At 35.8% G+C, this 16,621-nt stretch overlaps 2 protein-coding genes across 3 annotated transcripts in view; both read left to right on the forward strand.

Moving 5' to 3' along the window:
• Positions 1 to 16,621, forward strand: part of ERGIC2 (ERGIC and golgi 2) — a 296,444-nt gene that overhangs the window by 243,695 nt on the left and 36,128 nt on the right. The window lies entirely within an intron of this gene.
• SLC2A13 (solute carrier family 2 member 13) overlaps positions 1 to 16,621 on the forward strand; it is a 166,192-nt gene that overhangs the window by 69,519 nt on the left and 80,052 nt on the right. For both annotated transcript variants that reach the window (XM_049814297.1, XM_049814298.1), the window contains exon 4: positions 5,613 to 5,721. In XM_049814297.1, coding sequence (XP_049670254.1) covers positions 5,613 to 5,721 — 109 coding nt within the window. The remainder of the gene's footprint in view (positions 1 to 5,612; positions 5,722 to 16,621) is intronic.

Here is a 16,621-nt window from a genome sequence, read left to right on the forward strand (position 1 = left end):
TTCTACGTGCGTGGACTCTTGTTGGTCATTGTGGCTGCTTCTTTCAGCTCCCGCTGGCATCATGTAAACGGCCACTCTTCTCTGTTATCTGTTTTGTCATGGTTTCTCCAATTTTAAAGGACTTCACTACAAGTGGTTTGTTTTCTATAAAGGACATGTCATACAGAGCCAAAATGCACTCCTTTTTTTGCTTCCTACTGCCACTGCTTCTTGTCCTATTCAAAGGTATTCTTAACTGCTGGTGCCTCTGTGCAAGTACTCAGTCATACAGATTTTCCGTCGCCAAAGCTTTATATCAAAGAATGTGGTATCAGCAGAAAGATTTTTTTTTTTCCTTTTACAGATAAAATAAAATTGCTTTGTTTTCAGGATTCCCAAAAGACCAACTCAACTTGCTGTCAAAACAAAAAAAAAATCTTTATTCTTAGTTTCTGTTCTCAGTGTGTGGATTAAAAAGATTAGAGGGACCACTTATTTGAAATCTAGGTTTTCTGAGCAAACAAAAAAACCCTTTCAGTTCATCTAGGCATGGAAAACCTCTTTGCACTAACCAATTCTCTAGAACCAAAGTGGTTACATCTAATTAGCTTTTATTTGCTTTTAGAGCAGGCTGTCTTGTTATACCATTGCATGTATTTGCTGTGGAAAACTGAAGAGTACTAAGACTCAGTTATTAGGCAAACCGACAGTCTTTTCTCATTCTTGGCTGATGGGGGGCTATGCCATTTAAAAAAAAAAAAAGACTCAAGCAAGCAACCTTTTGAGCTTTCTCAAAGGATTAGAGAACTATATGAGGTAGGAAGTTTCCTCTAGTGCTGGGAGTGGTTCCTCTAATATTACTGGAAACATTGTGAGACACTGGGGAAGAGCTTGGTACTTAAATAAAATTGTTTTGTATCTTCTTAGGATAAGTCATGCAGTTTTGATCTTAAAGCTACTTCTATTGTCTTGTGATTTGGTAAATTTTACAGAAAGGAAAAATGGAATAAGTTGATACTTTCAGAAAATAATCATGTAATAGGCCAGGAGAGGGAAACAGTGTTTGTTTTAGTATATCATTCATATGCAGAAAATAATAGCTAGCTCTGTGTGCTTTAGAGGAGGAGTCTTAGGTGGAGGAATGTTCTGCAGATGATGCAGACAAAGCTGGGTTGGAAGCTGTCATTTTGTAAGGAAAGACAAAATAGAGAAATGGTTCCCATGTCTGTCTTCTGTTATCCAGATCACCAGCATGAAGTTTCTTTTTTTTGTCCCATTTCTAACTGTAGACCAGTTCTTTGAAGATTTATCTAGATGGAAGAGAGGGTATTGACTGGCATTAGGACAAGAGCAGGTCTGAGAAACTAATATGAAGGTTGAGTTTAGTTGATGCTAAACTGATGAGTGACTGTTTTGTTGCTTAGCTAAGCCTGCCTTTTTGGAAACAATCCTCTACAGCAAGAACACAAAATGCTGGCAGGAGCCCTACATGGTTTTAAGCTGTTGCTACAAGCTGTTACCTAGATTAGCTGGCAAAAGAATGTCAAATCCTGCAAATTACTTTGGCAGAGCCCAGTCTTTAACTGTAGTTTCCTGGCTGTGAAATTTCACCAGGTATTGTACTAATAATTTGAGGGATGGGGGACCGCAAGGTTTCCAGCCATCAGATGTCTGCCTGCATTTGCTGAGGGTTTTTAGGTTGGCTTTTATGTTTACCTACAATATTTTTACTTCCCTGGAAGCGTATGCAGTACGTTTTCAGAAGGAGATGCTGACATATCCTTGATACCCATTCTTCTGCTTTTTAGCTTTCATTATTTAAACACCTTTTAAGGACTAGAGTTTGTTTGATTTGTTGTTTCTGAAAAGTATCTGTTTCTTTTAGTTGGCAGTGGCTCGCACCTAAGCCCCTATGATCACCATACAATCCATTTCACCTACAGCGGAAAAATCAAAATCCCTTACCAGGTGACTCACAATTTCTAAACCGAACTTACTTGTGGGTTATGCATAGTAACAAGAAAAACAGCTAAAATATAAGAAGCTGGCATTAAAAGTTTCAGATAACCATTCATAAACTGTAACGTTCGGAAAGCATCATTCTCTTTCCAGAACTAATGATTTGACAAGAACAGCTCCTCCCCTCCTGTTTAGCTCAGCATAAGCTAATAAGGTTTTTTGGATGTGAAGCCAAACTTCCGAATCCTATTTTTGTCTTTTGCTTATAAGATGAATGTCTAGTTAGGTAGACAGTTTAGGCCAGGCTAAGAAAAAGCCAGTTAGACCACAGCAATCCACTTCATGTGTCACCACTTCATGTAATGTCACCTTCTACAACAGCAGCATCCTTATTTTTCTATTGCTCTTTATCTGTTGCAGCCATTTTGCACTCTCACTAGAGCAAGCTTCAGCTGCCGTTTACTGTAGCATATTTTGAACCCTTATAAACATATGCATTAAGGAAATTTACTTAATTTACTTTAATAAAGTAATTATGTGAAACCACAGCACAAAAAGTCCAACCAAATCTAGTCTCTTTAAATTAATCATAACATTAAGAGGTCTCATCCTTTTGACTTCATTTTTATTCATAGATTAGAAGAAGGAAAACAAGCATATCGGTGGTTTCTCAAGTTCAAATGAAGTGGTTCAAAAGCAGGAATGTTTCTAAATCTCCTAGCTGAAGAGAAAGCAACAGCAATTAAGGCAGAAGTATCATAAACAAAAATTATTGACTTTTGGAGACAAATACCTATTTTTTCCATTGTAAAAATTGCAAATGTTTAAATTTTTTTGTGATGTATCTTTTGCATCATCTGTTTCCCTCTAGCTCTGTGAGTGATTAAATTGCTCCATTTTTTAAAGATTTAATGATTGTATTGTTTTTGTGCTATTTGAATCTATTGTAATAAACAACAGCAGATTTAGTGGTTATCAGAAACTCCTGAATTACAATTTCAGTTTTCAGACTTATTTTCAGAAGAAAAATGTATTTAATTCTGAAAACTTTTGTTACTAATTTTTTTAGTTTAGACTCGTTCTCTGCTGTTAAAAACCATGTTTTACCTAGAGTTTTTTATTTTTAAGAAGGTTGTAATATATGAACTCAACAGAAGATGGATGGTAGAATTGATTAATAGGAAAATGCAAAAATAGTATAGTTAGTTTTAGGGCTAGATAATTTTAATAAAAAGTCTCACACATTTTCTGTTTTAAAAACAGACACCTTGCAGTCAAAGTCCTTTGAGTTTTTTAGTGGAGTTTGTAAAGCTCCTGTAATATTGAGATTAACGATTTCTTTTATTTCTTTCATTCCTTTTATTGGTTTGTAAACCTGAAGGCTGTGAATTTTATGAAAGAAAATTCTTTAATTTTGTGTATGCCTATTGATATGTGCGACTGCCATGGTACAGATTTGGAGTTAAACTTTTAAATCTGATGTGAACCAGTATGATGATTTTTAGCATCATTTTTCTGATACAATTAATCAGAAGTCTGAAAAATTCCAAGTACTTACTGCATTTAGCTGACTGGATGCACCAAAATTCTAAAGTCTAAAGTTCTAATGTAAAGGCCTAAGCTTTGCTACATGGTCTTAAAATTTCTGCAGGGCCCCACTTCAGGCGTACAAACTGATATGTGTGATGAAGTTTTGTTGAGAGTCCCTGAGTCCCTCTGAGTTGCAAGCCATTGTCTGAGGACAGCTGCTTTAATTTCTAGCTATTCATTTTAATGCCTTCTTTCCAATTGTTTTGTACAATGCTCTATTGTGAATAGAGTGTTATATAACTTTCATCAAATAGGCGAGTGGATGAGGAATTGTTAAAAACCTTGCATCAGTTCCTTAGGACATTTCTGCTTCATTTCCTAACAGCCCCTCCTGTAGAGTTCCAGCTTATTTGATGAGCATAGTCATTGATGGTGGACTTCAAGGTGGTGGACTGTAGGGTCCTTTGAAGATATAAGATGGATTTTGAACTCCATTAAGGACTTTATAGGAAGTTTATGAAGAACGGAAGATCTCTCATAGGCATCAGCAGCCTGGGTTCATGACGGATGCTGCATGACAGTTGCCAGATTAATGTTTTTAAGCCCAAAGCCTCCATGCTCAGGTGTGATGCTGAGTATGAAAACCTGTTGGTGAATTAAGGTTCATAGTTACATTTGTTAGTGAATCTTTTTTCTTTGTGGAGCTTGGAGTCAAGGAGAAATACAAGAGTATGTCTGAACTCCAAATTGCTCATAGCTAGCAGTGAGTGCTGGTTTTGTTGTTTTTCTACCGAGGAAATGCCACTTTGACTACTGAACCCTTTGATATACCCAGTGATGTCTTGTGTCTTGCTTGAGAATATCTTACCAGATATATAAATTGTCAGATTGCATTCTGCTGTTAATAACAAAGAAGCAAAGTTAAGTGATGATACAATTGAGAAGTGAATTAGAAATACCATAATGTTTAAATGAAAATAAGTTTTTCTTAGGCAGGTCTGATTATCTTCCAATGAAGAAAATGTTATCTAAACTCCCTTCTTGAGTTCCACTCTTGAAACTGTTCACAGATTGCCAGCCTTCTGAAGTTGAAACTCTTTGCATGTAAAGTATTCTTAACTAACAGACCCATATAGGTTTTTGGACTGAATCAATACATTTAATGTTTTCTGTATTTTCAGGAAAGACTTTGAAAATGTAAAAACATAGCTCCTCCTCACCTCTTTTTTTTTTCTTTTTATTTTTTTTTTTTTAAATGGCAACTATTTGGACTTACACATATTGTGGTCTATATTAGGTGTTCTGAGTGGGTATTCCAGATGTGGTAAGATGTATAAAACATAGAATTTTTCACCAGACTATGTCCTGCCCTAAACACCACTCTGGGCAGAAAGAAATTCAAGTGATTAATGGAGTCAAGTATTTTAAATTTTTGCCTGACATCATATAGCTTTCTGTATTACTTTTTTTTAATAGGATACTTTGAAAATTTAAAGTTAACAGAGAAGAAAACTTTCTCTGTTTGCCAGAAATTTTTAGTTTTGTCTTCATTGACAAACTGTTTTCTACTTTTTGAATGCAGCCTCATACCATTGCTACCAAAGGTATGGAAAAAAATTAATTTATGCTACCTCTGCTGGCCTTAGCTGTGCAAAATAGATCTATCCCATACCTTCAAATTACCCACACTTGCAACTGGTTTGTGGAAATTGGGTCTTTGGGGGACTAGGGAGAACACTTTGCATGATCCAGATCTGAGCACTGAGTAATGGCATTTCTGAAATAACCTCTCAATAACAGTGGGAGCTTTTAGAAAGGAAACAACAGTGATATTTTGTGATAACTTTGAGTACATTCAGTTGCAGCAGATGTGCAATGTTTTAGTAGGATATGGGAGACCTCTACATTTACCACCAGTAGTATACGCTGTGTACATAAATTGTTTCCTTTTTTGCCTGGGCTTCCTGAAAATCATCTTTGTACAACAGTGCAGAAAAGCAGAACTGAAATGATAAAGTTGTTCAAAAATAAAATAATCCAAGCTTGTTTGAAACTAAGGTGCAATGCCTGGGAACGTTGTCTTGATAGCGATCACTTGAGAACTATTACGTATTCTTTTGTTGTTGTGTTTGTTTTTTTTTAAGCTGGACCTGTGATCTGCAGAATGCTAACATATCCTCCAACTCGAAGAGCCTTAATTGTGGGTTGTGGTCTGCAGATGTTTCAACAACTGTCAGGGATTAACACCGTCATGTATGTATTTACTGCTTGCTTCTCTTTATAAAGTGTAAGAAAAAGACAATTAGACCAAGTAGCAGTTGTAGATGGGCTTCTGGACAAAATCTGAAATGTGAAAAATTGAGTGTGAGAGCTGGAATGCTAGTTTGAAATCTAGATATTGACATATTTGGCGTCTCAGAAAATTGGTACAAGAGGGTGTTAGTATAAGGGCAGACATTTATATAGAAATGAGAATGCAAACTGTACTCTGGGAGATGCATTATCATATGTTAGGGTTTATAGTCAAAGCTATGTATGTCTAGACAAGAAAGTACACTTACAGTTTGAATTTGTGTGCAAATAGATCAAAATACAGTGAGGGCTGGACTGTTGACCATGTAAACAAGATGGAAAATTACTGTGAAGTGCTAAAGGAAGTAAGATGCTGAGGGAAGAAGCATTTTGTGTTATTACATGGTTCTGTTATGTGTATGAAGACTCAGTAAATTTAGAAGAGAATAACAATATATTGGGTTTCCTGATAGGCTGTCAGCTCACAAGAGGAGTAGCTCTCGACAAATGTGCAGCGCACAAGACCTAGTTTAAGATGAAGTTACTGTTAAGCTACCCTACAAGAGTAACCAAAATGAATACAATTTCCATGTTGTTTTAAGAGCAAGTGTAAAATATATTGCAGTAACAACTTATGGAGAGAATTATGCCTAAGGGAGCAAACTTGTTAGGAAATTGTTAAAAGGAACAGCTAAAAGGATAAAGCTTTTAGTGGTATCAAGAGCTGCCATATTAAATGTTAGAGTCAATATTTGCCATCTATCACAAGGGGGGGGAAAACCCCAAACTCAGTGTTGTTAAACTGCAAAGGAGGGAAATCTGTAATAGGTAAAGAGACACTTTACAAAGTAGGAATTGTAACCAAATGTGGGAAACATTTGGTTGCAAAACTGGCAAGTTGTGTGTGAAAACCAGAAGACAGGCACAGAAAGAGCTTTGAGAAATTCTTCAGGCACATCAGAAGCAAGAGAACTAATAGTCTCCAGGCCCAGTAAGGATCAAGATGTGAGAACACTAGCAGAAGATAAATCTTTAGCAGCAAATCTTACAAAGACTTCTTTTGCATTTGTGTTAATTATAGAGGGTATATGAAGCTTCCTGCACTGGAGCGTACTTAAGATGTCTCGGATGGTCTCTTTCAAATTCAAGTGTTAGGAGAAGAACTTTTAGAACAAGCTGATTAAAATGAATAATAACAAATTGCCTGGTAATCAGGGTACACCCAACAGGTCTGGAGTAATTGGAATACATAATCACCGAGTTTGGAAATGCAGCATAATCTGCATGAAGCTTGTCCTGGTTTTGGCTGGGATAGAGTTAATCCGACTAGGGTTAAACCATGACAAGGCTACAGCCCAGGAAGTTTTATTTCTGTCCTTATCAAAATTAAAATTGACATAGAGTCAAATGAGAAGTTGTGTGTTTATAAACACAAAAAATGAACATGTACATGGAGAATATAAAATAGTAAAGAAGAGCCAGCATGATTGTTGTAGACAGATTGTAGCTTGCAAATTGTTTGGATGTGAGTTCATAGTCATGTTAGAACTATATATCCTGTATGAACTAACCATCCTAGTCTGTGACAGCTGCTGCCAAAGTTTCCTGGAGAAACCAGATGGTTACAAAAGTAAGAGAAAAGGCCTCTCAGGTTAATAACCTTCTAAGATAGGGGAAAAAAAGGAATAAGAATGAAAGATCAATTATCACAAGCCAAGAGTAGACTCCTACAGGGATCTATGTGGAGTTCTTTTCTGCTTTAATAAGTCTGTGAAAGGGGCTAAACAGCAAAATAACAGCTTGCACGCATACACCACTCATGATACTAAGATCCCCAAATCTGTGAACATGAATAGTTGTGAGAAGATAATAGAATATAACAAATTAATAAAATGGCAAGTGCATTAACTATACAATATTGTACAATAATGCTTGCAGGAGGGAAGTGGCTAAATAACATGCATGGCAGTCTAAATTGTTCTACTCAAAAAAGGGGTCTTGAAGTTGCATTATAGTTCTCTACAAAGATCTTGATGACATCCATGACCAATCTGGAATAGTACGAACAATTGCAGATGTCCATTCTTTTAGTAAGGTTAAACCAGGTTATATATGGGGAAAGAGGTACCTGTATTTGAACAGGGTTGTTAGGACTCTGCAGCTTGGAAAAGAAATGAGTTCAAAGAAATACAAGAGGCATATAAAGCTACTAATGTTATGGAGGAAATGGGGAGAGTATGATTATTCATCATTTGTTATAATACAGTTTTGATGACTCCTAGCTCTTACCCAGCACTAGGTTTAAAATAAACATTTTTTTCATGCAACACATAATTACATAGTGGAACTCAGTGCCACAGGATGTTACAGATGCCAAATGTAGAAGTAAGTTTAGAAGATAGTTAGGGAAACTTATGTAATAAACATTATTAAGATGTTATTAAACATGATGTGGATGCAACCTCTGGCAAAGGACAGTCATTCTCACATTTTGGCTCTTAATACTTCGGGTTGCCTTATTAGTTTAGAACAAAAAATTGACAGTTCACAAGGTTTATGACACTGGTGGGTTGATTTTGTTTATTTTAAACTTCATATGTTTTAAAAATCTCAAACTCCTTTCTGTGTAGGAGGTTTTACAAATAGTTTGGAATTGACCTAATTTGCTTGTGGATGTGTAGGAGGACAGAATTACAACTACAAAACATAGTTGAATCTTAGCTTTAAAATAAGAAAATGCCTATAATAAACACATGAAGGCACTGTTGTTAAAAGGCTGGCATGTAAACCATTTGCAATATCTACTATTTTTTTAGTAATCCAGTATAACTGAATTTTTAGTTATCAGGTATGCAAAACAAACATTATCCTATGAAAGGACACTTTTCAAATAAAAGTAAGCAGCTGTCTATTGATGGTTTGCTTACATAGATATTGGTGATTGCTTTTTAATGCCGTAATTAAATGGTACCTTAAGGAACTGTCAGATTGTATTAACTCTCTAAGCACTATTTTCCTCTCCATAACGTTCAGTTGTGTCATTCTAGGATTGCTGTTCTGTTGCAGCAGGAAAACAGGCATTGTTTATGGTTGGAGGTTGTAGGATTGTGTAGACTTCCCTTCAGTAGTTTTGCAAACTCGGTTACCAAAAAGAGAGGCAAAAAGTGTTTTTTTCAGTGGGTGTTCACTGTAACTTTGGTGCTGCTGTGAATACTCTTTTCTTGGTATACCCCTTTCTAAGCTATAGGATAAGAGGCCGATGACCCTGACTTGCTATTGCCTGGCTTTCTCTGGCAGAGAATTTAGCCTCTGATTGCCTTCTTTCTCCTTATGTATTTCCGTGAGACTCTTCTAGACTGTGACCAGTTAACTTAACATGGCAGCATCCATGATGGGCCCTGATTTGTTAATCTTCTGGCTTGAGGCTTTCCACTGTTTCTGATATAAAAGAATTTGTTAAATCTTGTATTTCACTGTAAGGAAGTGAGGCCTTGGGAGTGAGTTTGTGTGTGTCTGAAAAACTGATTTTAAAAACCCAACATAATCAAATCACAAAGCAGGAAAGTGAAATGAAAAGATAAGGAAGCAAACAGTTGTAGAATGATTTAATACTTCCCCAATTTGTATATGCTTTACTGAGTAACTCTTCTATTTAAGAAAACAAAAGTTTGAATCAAAAAGTATGGGTTTTAAAAGGTAAGAAATTATATAGAGGAATTTTGCAGGTGTCTAAAAATAATCACCGAGTTTACCCAGCAGTAGAAGAGAACCTAAAAAGCAGAAAAATACCTACAAGAAACACATGGAGACAATGACAAAAATCTAGAGCTTCCATGTTTAAGAGTTCAGAAATCTGTTATGTATTTTCTGGTTAAAAATTGGGTATCAGTAGTGAAGCCAATGAGAGCAACAAAGTCCATGTGTAGTTGGTTTTCTTTTGAGGATGGGGAGAGGAAAACTAGAAAAATTTTGTAAGAATTGTTAAGGACTGTGTTCTGTCCATCTTGTCGTGCAATAAACTGATCTAGTTTTTGCACAGAAATAGTTTCATATTGTATTTGAATCAGTCATGTATGTGCTTAACATCCAGCCATGAGGAACCAGAAACTGTCATCACAAACAGGATGTTATTGAACTGGTGACAGCATGTGGAGCAACCTCTGCATTGAGGAGGTGGATCTAAAAGAGAAGCAAAATGTAAAAATAGGCTAAGGAGATTGTGACTCTCTCAGAAACAAATTCAAGCATGATAAATTTAGTCAGTAAAAGAATAAAGCTTGGTGACCTGTTGCTTTGATTCTTTTTTTTTTCTTTTTCCTAAGAACAACTGTACCACTGCTGTTTGATAGAGTGCCTGGTAGAAAGAATGTTTCCTTTTTGTCATGGCTTTTGCCAGCTTAACTGATACGTAAAAGATAAAGTCATACAATTTTAGACAAGCATCTCTCGCACTGGTGTGAGCAGGTCTGAAATGGTTTAACTTTACAGTTTCTTATCATTCTGGTATTTTCTCATCTTGAAAACGGAAGCTCACTGTTTCAAGCCTGGAGTCACAAATCTGGCTGACAGGAGACTGAAGAAGGTGCTGTGAAGGAAGTTATATTCCAGGAGAGCAGTTACTACAAACTAGCTTTTTTAATAGTAACATATCCCAGAATTTTGTTAAAACGGTGGTGTGCAGGTATTTTCAAGCCCACAGTGGCCCATAGTTAAAACCTGGGGGAGGAGGATCATTTTAAGGTAAAACTTGAAGCTAATTTTCCCCATCAGTTTCTTCTTTTAAAAAAATAAGATAATATTAAAAAAAGGAAGAAATTTCTTTTTTTGGGGGGGTGGGAGGAAGAGGGGGCTTGAAGGGTTTGACTATTTCAGATTGTTTAGTGGAAAACATCAATAGAGTACATAGATGTTTTACCCATATGCTCACATTCCTTCAGGACTAGGACTGCTGAAAACATTTCTAATACCGTGCCCCTTCATTGCAGTCAAAAAAAACCCAAACACATGGGGAAGAAAGCTTTTGGAAAAAATTCTAAGTTATCTTGAATACTAAGGAGTAATTTAGCTGTAATTGGAGGGAGTTCAGTATTGTCAGAACTGCACATAGGTAGTGTGGCCTGTGCTGGAGTTTCAGCTGCTCTTTTGGGGGCTTGCTAGTTCTGAGCAAGCTGATGGACATTCACACAGGCTGCCTTGCCCTCAAGACTATAAATCTGAGATAAGATTGAAGAGACAGCTGTATGATCTTGATTATTCTTATTCTGAGAAAACTTTAAGCTGACTTGATGAAAGCTGAACAAAATATTTTGCTCTGCAGTTGAAACACTAAGCTTGATGTGATGCTAATTTCGTAATTTGCCATTATCTTTTCACATTGTGTTAGAAAAGCTTTTTGCAACAGAAAAGTGGTATAATTTGTCAACAGGGAGAGCTTATAGCCTTCAGCATTTTTGTTAAGCTTGTATTTTTGCTGGTGTATGTGATCTGTTATTCCTAGTTAATAAAATGTTTTTTTATTGTTAAGATATCCTTGCATCTCCTAAAAGTTAAGTGAATCCATATCTAAATGAGATAAAAAGAAGCATCTTTTTCCAGTTTTCAAGAGATAGGGAGTGGAAGAAAACAGTATACAGAGAAGGAGAAAAAGCTCAGAGTAATGAGATGGGATAAAAAAGCTGGAAAAAAGAAAGAAGGAAAAGACAAGAGAGGACAAGAGAAGGTTGTGTAACAACTGGAAATTAAAGGTTTGAAGGTTAGTTAAGAATACTAAAACAATTAACATGAAAAGTGAACAAATATCATACTGAATGTTAATGGGAGGATGAAAGAGAACAGGAGTGGGGCTGGAAAGAAGCCAGGATGCTTCTGGAGTTTAATAGAGGCTAGAGAGGAGTTTAATGGAAGCAAAGCACATCTCCCAACAGGGTTTAATCTTCACGTCTGTTGTGCAGCAATTGCAGAGCTGGAACCCGCGAGGAGCTGTAAACCTTTGCTTCTGTTTGCTGAAGCGAGTGTGAGGCAGCAAGCACCTCTGTAGCCTTAGGACCGAGCAGGGCTTGTAGCACCACTCAGTACTTCTGCTTGACAGATGTGTGACTTAACTCCCAGAGGGATGGTGGAAGTCAAGACTGAGAAACTTGCCTTCAAACTCCAGTTTTTAAACTTTTTTGAAATGAAATACTGAATAGGTAGCATAGGATAGTGACTGCAGATAAACCTTTCATTTTTTTGTTGAAGACCATTGAATAAATACCTCATGTTGTGAATTACAGCACAAGTAGTAGCAACCTTCTATACTCTTTCAGCATCAATAGCCATAGAGATTTATAATTCATTAATTAATGTATTTACAAATTATGACAGACTTACAATGAATAAATTGGTCATTGAAATGAGACTTTGCTAGAGCATTGACTGGTAATTTGGATATTGGTAAATAGTTGTTGAGATCTGTAAACAGAAGTTCTACTGGCAAAAAGTAGAACTGGTGGTTCACATTTTTCTTGTGGTTTGTATTCAAGCATTGATTTTTAAGGTTGTATACATTTCTATTGTGTTCTCTGGCTGTGCATTTTAAAACAAAATCCAGAAAGTAGCATACTTTATTTAAAAAAAAAATAAAAAGAAAACCCAAACAAACAACAAACAAACCCCAAAACTTACACAATGATGAAATGTCATCCAAGTTGCACAGCAGTTACTGAAGAGCAACATATCTTTTATTGTAGTCTCTGCTTAGATTTAAATTGGGCCACAGTAATTACCAAGCAGACTGCCATATAGTCTTTATTTTTGCATGGCCAGCAACTTGTGGACTCAGTTGTTCTTGAGTACTCTGACCCCTTTAAGTCTGACTGAAGGAGGGACAATTACATTAATGTTTTTTCTGATACGAACTTTGTAATGTTGTCAAGATAATTGACAAGTCTTAGTTAATTGACACGTCTAATTTCTATGATGACTCCATAACATTAAAGCTGCTTCCTGCTTAGGTTTTCATCCTTCAGTATTTTTTTGTGAGTAAACTGTCCAGTTTATATCTTTCTCTTAAGTTTTGCATTTTCCTCTTAGGTTTTAGAAGATGTTTAACAAAACAAAAAGAAACCCTATGTTGCACGTCCACTTGCTTTTCAGATAATAATCCATGAAATAATTTACTAGGTTTCAATAAATCCTTCCAATAACTTTTTTTTTGAGAAATGACCCTTCATTTTACCTTATTATCCTTCCTTCCTATTGCAAGATGCTTTATATAGTACTTCATGCAAATGCATAATGTAAAAAACTTTGTTGGAGAAAAGAGATGCATCTTTGGACTTAATATAGCATACAGATTCTTTTTAGATAGACTGTGAATATTTTTGGAAGAACAACTAAACAGAAGTCTAGTCTAGTCAGGCACACTAGGAAAGGTGACTATCCTGTTATACCAAATGTCTGTTGTATGTGCTATACAGAAATAAGGGGATTAACTTATAACAGCTCTTGAAAGGAACAAATTATAGTTAATAAATAAAGTAATTTCATATTACTCAGTGTAAAACATTCTAAATGAGAGTTTATGGAGGCCACCTGTTTCAGTTACATAGTACTTGAAGGAAAATGAAACTCTTAACTTGTATTTTGAAAGGTTTGCACATTCAGCAACCATTTTTCCATAGGCAGTGTAGTATTATCACAGCTGACCTTGTTTCTTTTAAAATAAAGAGTGTATTAAAAATATATACTAAAAAAAAATAAATCAAAAAACAGCTGACAGTCACCAACTTGTCCTTACTGGAGACTAGTTTCTTGCATAGAAACCAGCCTATGCAGTAAGTTTTCCAAGCCCTGGAACATAGAGTTTTTTCTTTTTCATTCCGCCCCCCCCGCCAGTAAATTCGGAGTAGGTAACAAATGTTAAACACCCTTTCATCAAATGCTTTTTACAGGAACCATAGGCAGTATTTACAACAGCTGGAAAATGGCCACGTTGGCAGAGTCAATCCTTTCCATTCCCTCTTTCTGTTTGCCTCCACTTCCCTCTTGGTGCAGGTCAAGTAGTTGTGTGACCATAGTTTCTCCAGACCCTGCTCTGATGTTGATGACAGATGCCAATAGCCATATCTAAGAACTAAAACCAAGCAAGCGAACAAAGCATTAGCCAGCTAAGGAAAATTGCAGCAGGTGTAAGAAAAAAATTAGCTCTTTGTTCCACAGGGAGGAAACAGGCTGCTGACTGCTTCGGTCGTGAATTAACATGACCTGCACAAATACTAGCCCTTCTGGACAAGAGGGTGGTGGGTGGTAGTAAGTATTGGTATTTAGAGTCATGGAGAGGGATGGGGAAAGAAAATGGCAGGTCATACTGCTGGACATCTTAAATAGCTCTAAACCTGTGCAAGAACTATGAGGAGTAGTTAGACCTTAGCCTTCATTTTGATTTGGTACTTAGCCAGCAAACTGCAAGACTGGGTGGTCTAGGTGGATGTATCTTATGCTTGAGGCACAAGAATGCAGTTCAGTAAACTTGAACATTTTTAAGGCTGTCACGATATTCCTAAAGTTCATGTATTGTTTGCTGTGTTTTAAAGACAACTCCTGTGCTTTAGAAGTTTTGTTTAAGAAGTGAAACGTTTTTCTTAAATATTCTTGTGTGTGCTTGTTGGAGATGGCCTGTAAAACCTTGAGCACCTTAAGGGTTTAATGGTTTAGCTCCAAAGGCTGTGATTTATCAGTTGAAATAATTGTGAGAGGATGTTTAGGATACAAGTAAGAGTATTAAAAACAAGTCATCTGTGCATCAGTGTTGCTAGCACTAAACCCACACTATGCTAAGTTTCCACTTAATAACATTAAAAAGAAAGTGAATCTTTGTTCTCTTGTTGTGCTGACCTTGCATGATGGCCAGAAATTAATCTGAGTCAGTTTAAAAGTATAGATTTGTACTTTACTGTAAAACAAACAAACGAATCTGCAGCTTGGGTTATCTGGGCAGTGCCATACACCAAACTTCAAGGTTCCCTCTCAGGCTGAAGCTAATACTGCTAATGCCAGTTCTCTGAGCATTTCATGTTCTTATTCCTTTTGAAATAGAAAAGGAAAATCACAGCTTTAAGCCACTTATAAGGAAAAAAAAAAAAAGAAGCAAAACAAACCAGTGAATCAAGATGGAGTTGTTAACTAGATTAAAGCTGTAAAATGTTCAACTTATTTAAGAAGCTTTTTGCTTTGTCCATCTAACTAGCCAGAGATTTTGGAATATTGCTTTTACAGATATGTCCTTGTCCTAAGTATTTGAGATCAAAGAATAGGTAATTCAGATAGATACAAAAGTTTTGAAGGTTTGAGTACCAGGAAGATCAGGTAAGTAGTTCAAGATGTTACATAATGGGAGTAACGGGATGAAATCAAGTAAAATCTAAAATGATTATCAGAACATAGTTTAGCACTTAGAGATATTAGATTGAGTGTCTCAAGGGAAGTAGGAAACATTCATCAATTGTAATTGTTTAAACTATTACACAACAGAGAATGTATTAGAAATAATGTATTTGGGTTTTTTTGGTGTTGGAATTGGTAGACATTCAATAGAAGATGAATGTAAATTTAAAAGAAAAGGCTGATTTCCTTTTAATTAAACTTCCCACCTCTCTCCTGATAATTCTCATAATCTATCCATTTATTATTAAAAAAATACTACAAAACCAAGCAACACCCCCCTAAAATCTAGACAAACTTAAAAAATCCTAGACTGCCAAACACATTAAATGATATTGAGGTAGATGTTTTATTTGCATTGTAATTTTCCTCAGGTTTAAAAATAACAAAAAACCTTCTCAAATTGCAGAGGAAGCAGGTTCAGGGTGCTGATGTGAGGTACTGTAATGGGCATTTGACTATCTCCTTCTGTTTTGAAACACTGGAAATTTTTTTCCATTTCATAAATCTTTTAAGTATTAGTCTTTTGCTTATTTCTCTGGTGCTGAACACCTGTTTGGTTGTGGGGGTTTTATGTTGTTGGGTTTTTTTTCCTTTCCCAAACCTAGACCTTTAACTCAATGAGCTGAAGAACTATCACATGAAATATTTTTCTTTTTCTGTTCTGTCCTGGGTTATTGGCTAGAAGAATACATACTGAAGAAAGGAATAGCGCAAGTAAAAGTAAACCTCATTATGACAGCAGTAAATTATTAGCCACAGTTTGGACCCATCTACTAGAAGGTCTGCCTGACAGTTTGGTTAATTATTTTTAAAATGTTGCAGATGTATTAAAAAGGATTCTTCTGAGTATTAACTGACACTTCAATAATAATAATAAAATATAATTAAAAAAACCCAACAAAACCCGAAGTCAAGTGTCTTTAATAAATCAGCATTTTTCAGTGTAATGCTTTCACAGAAGTAAATTTCTTTTAAGTTTTGTGTTGAACGTTACTGATACAAAGGCGTAATATTGTCATTTGGGAATACTAATGTTTATTTTTATAACATGTTCAAAAGACACATGTTCAAAGAACTGTATAGGAGTTACCGTACCAAGTTCTTTTAAAGGAAATCCTGCTATCAGTCTGCTCATTTGGAACATGTTTTATTTTTAATGAAATCTGATCAGCAGGGACTGATTTTTACTCCCATTTTGCACAATATTTACTCCCAGTTTTTCATACAAATTAATGTAATCTTCAGTGGTAAACCGGCCAGAATGTTGAGACATTTATATTAAAACATTGAAAAACAACTAACAGTTCTGCTGATTGTAGGGGGTTTTGTTTTGTTTTACCTTAATGTGATTTTTTTAAATGGTAAGTGATAAAATCTGTTTCTGTAGTTCTTCAGGTTGTGAAGGCATATTTAAAGAAGGACTGTCACTTTGGAGAAA

The sequence above is a fragment of the Accipiter gentilis genome, chromosome 11 (assembly GCF_929443795.1).
Source record: "Accipiter gentilis chromosome 11, bAccGen1.1, whole genome shotgun sequence".
Taxonomy (NCBI): domain Eukaryota; kingdom Metazoa; phylum Chordata; class Aves; order Accipitriformes; family Accipitridae; genus Astur; species Astur gentilis.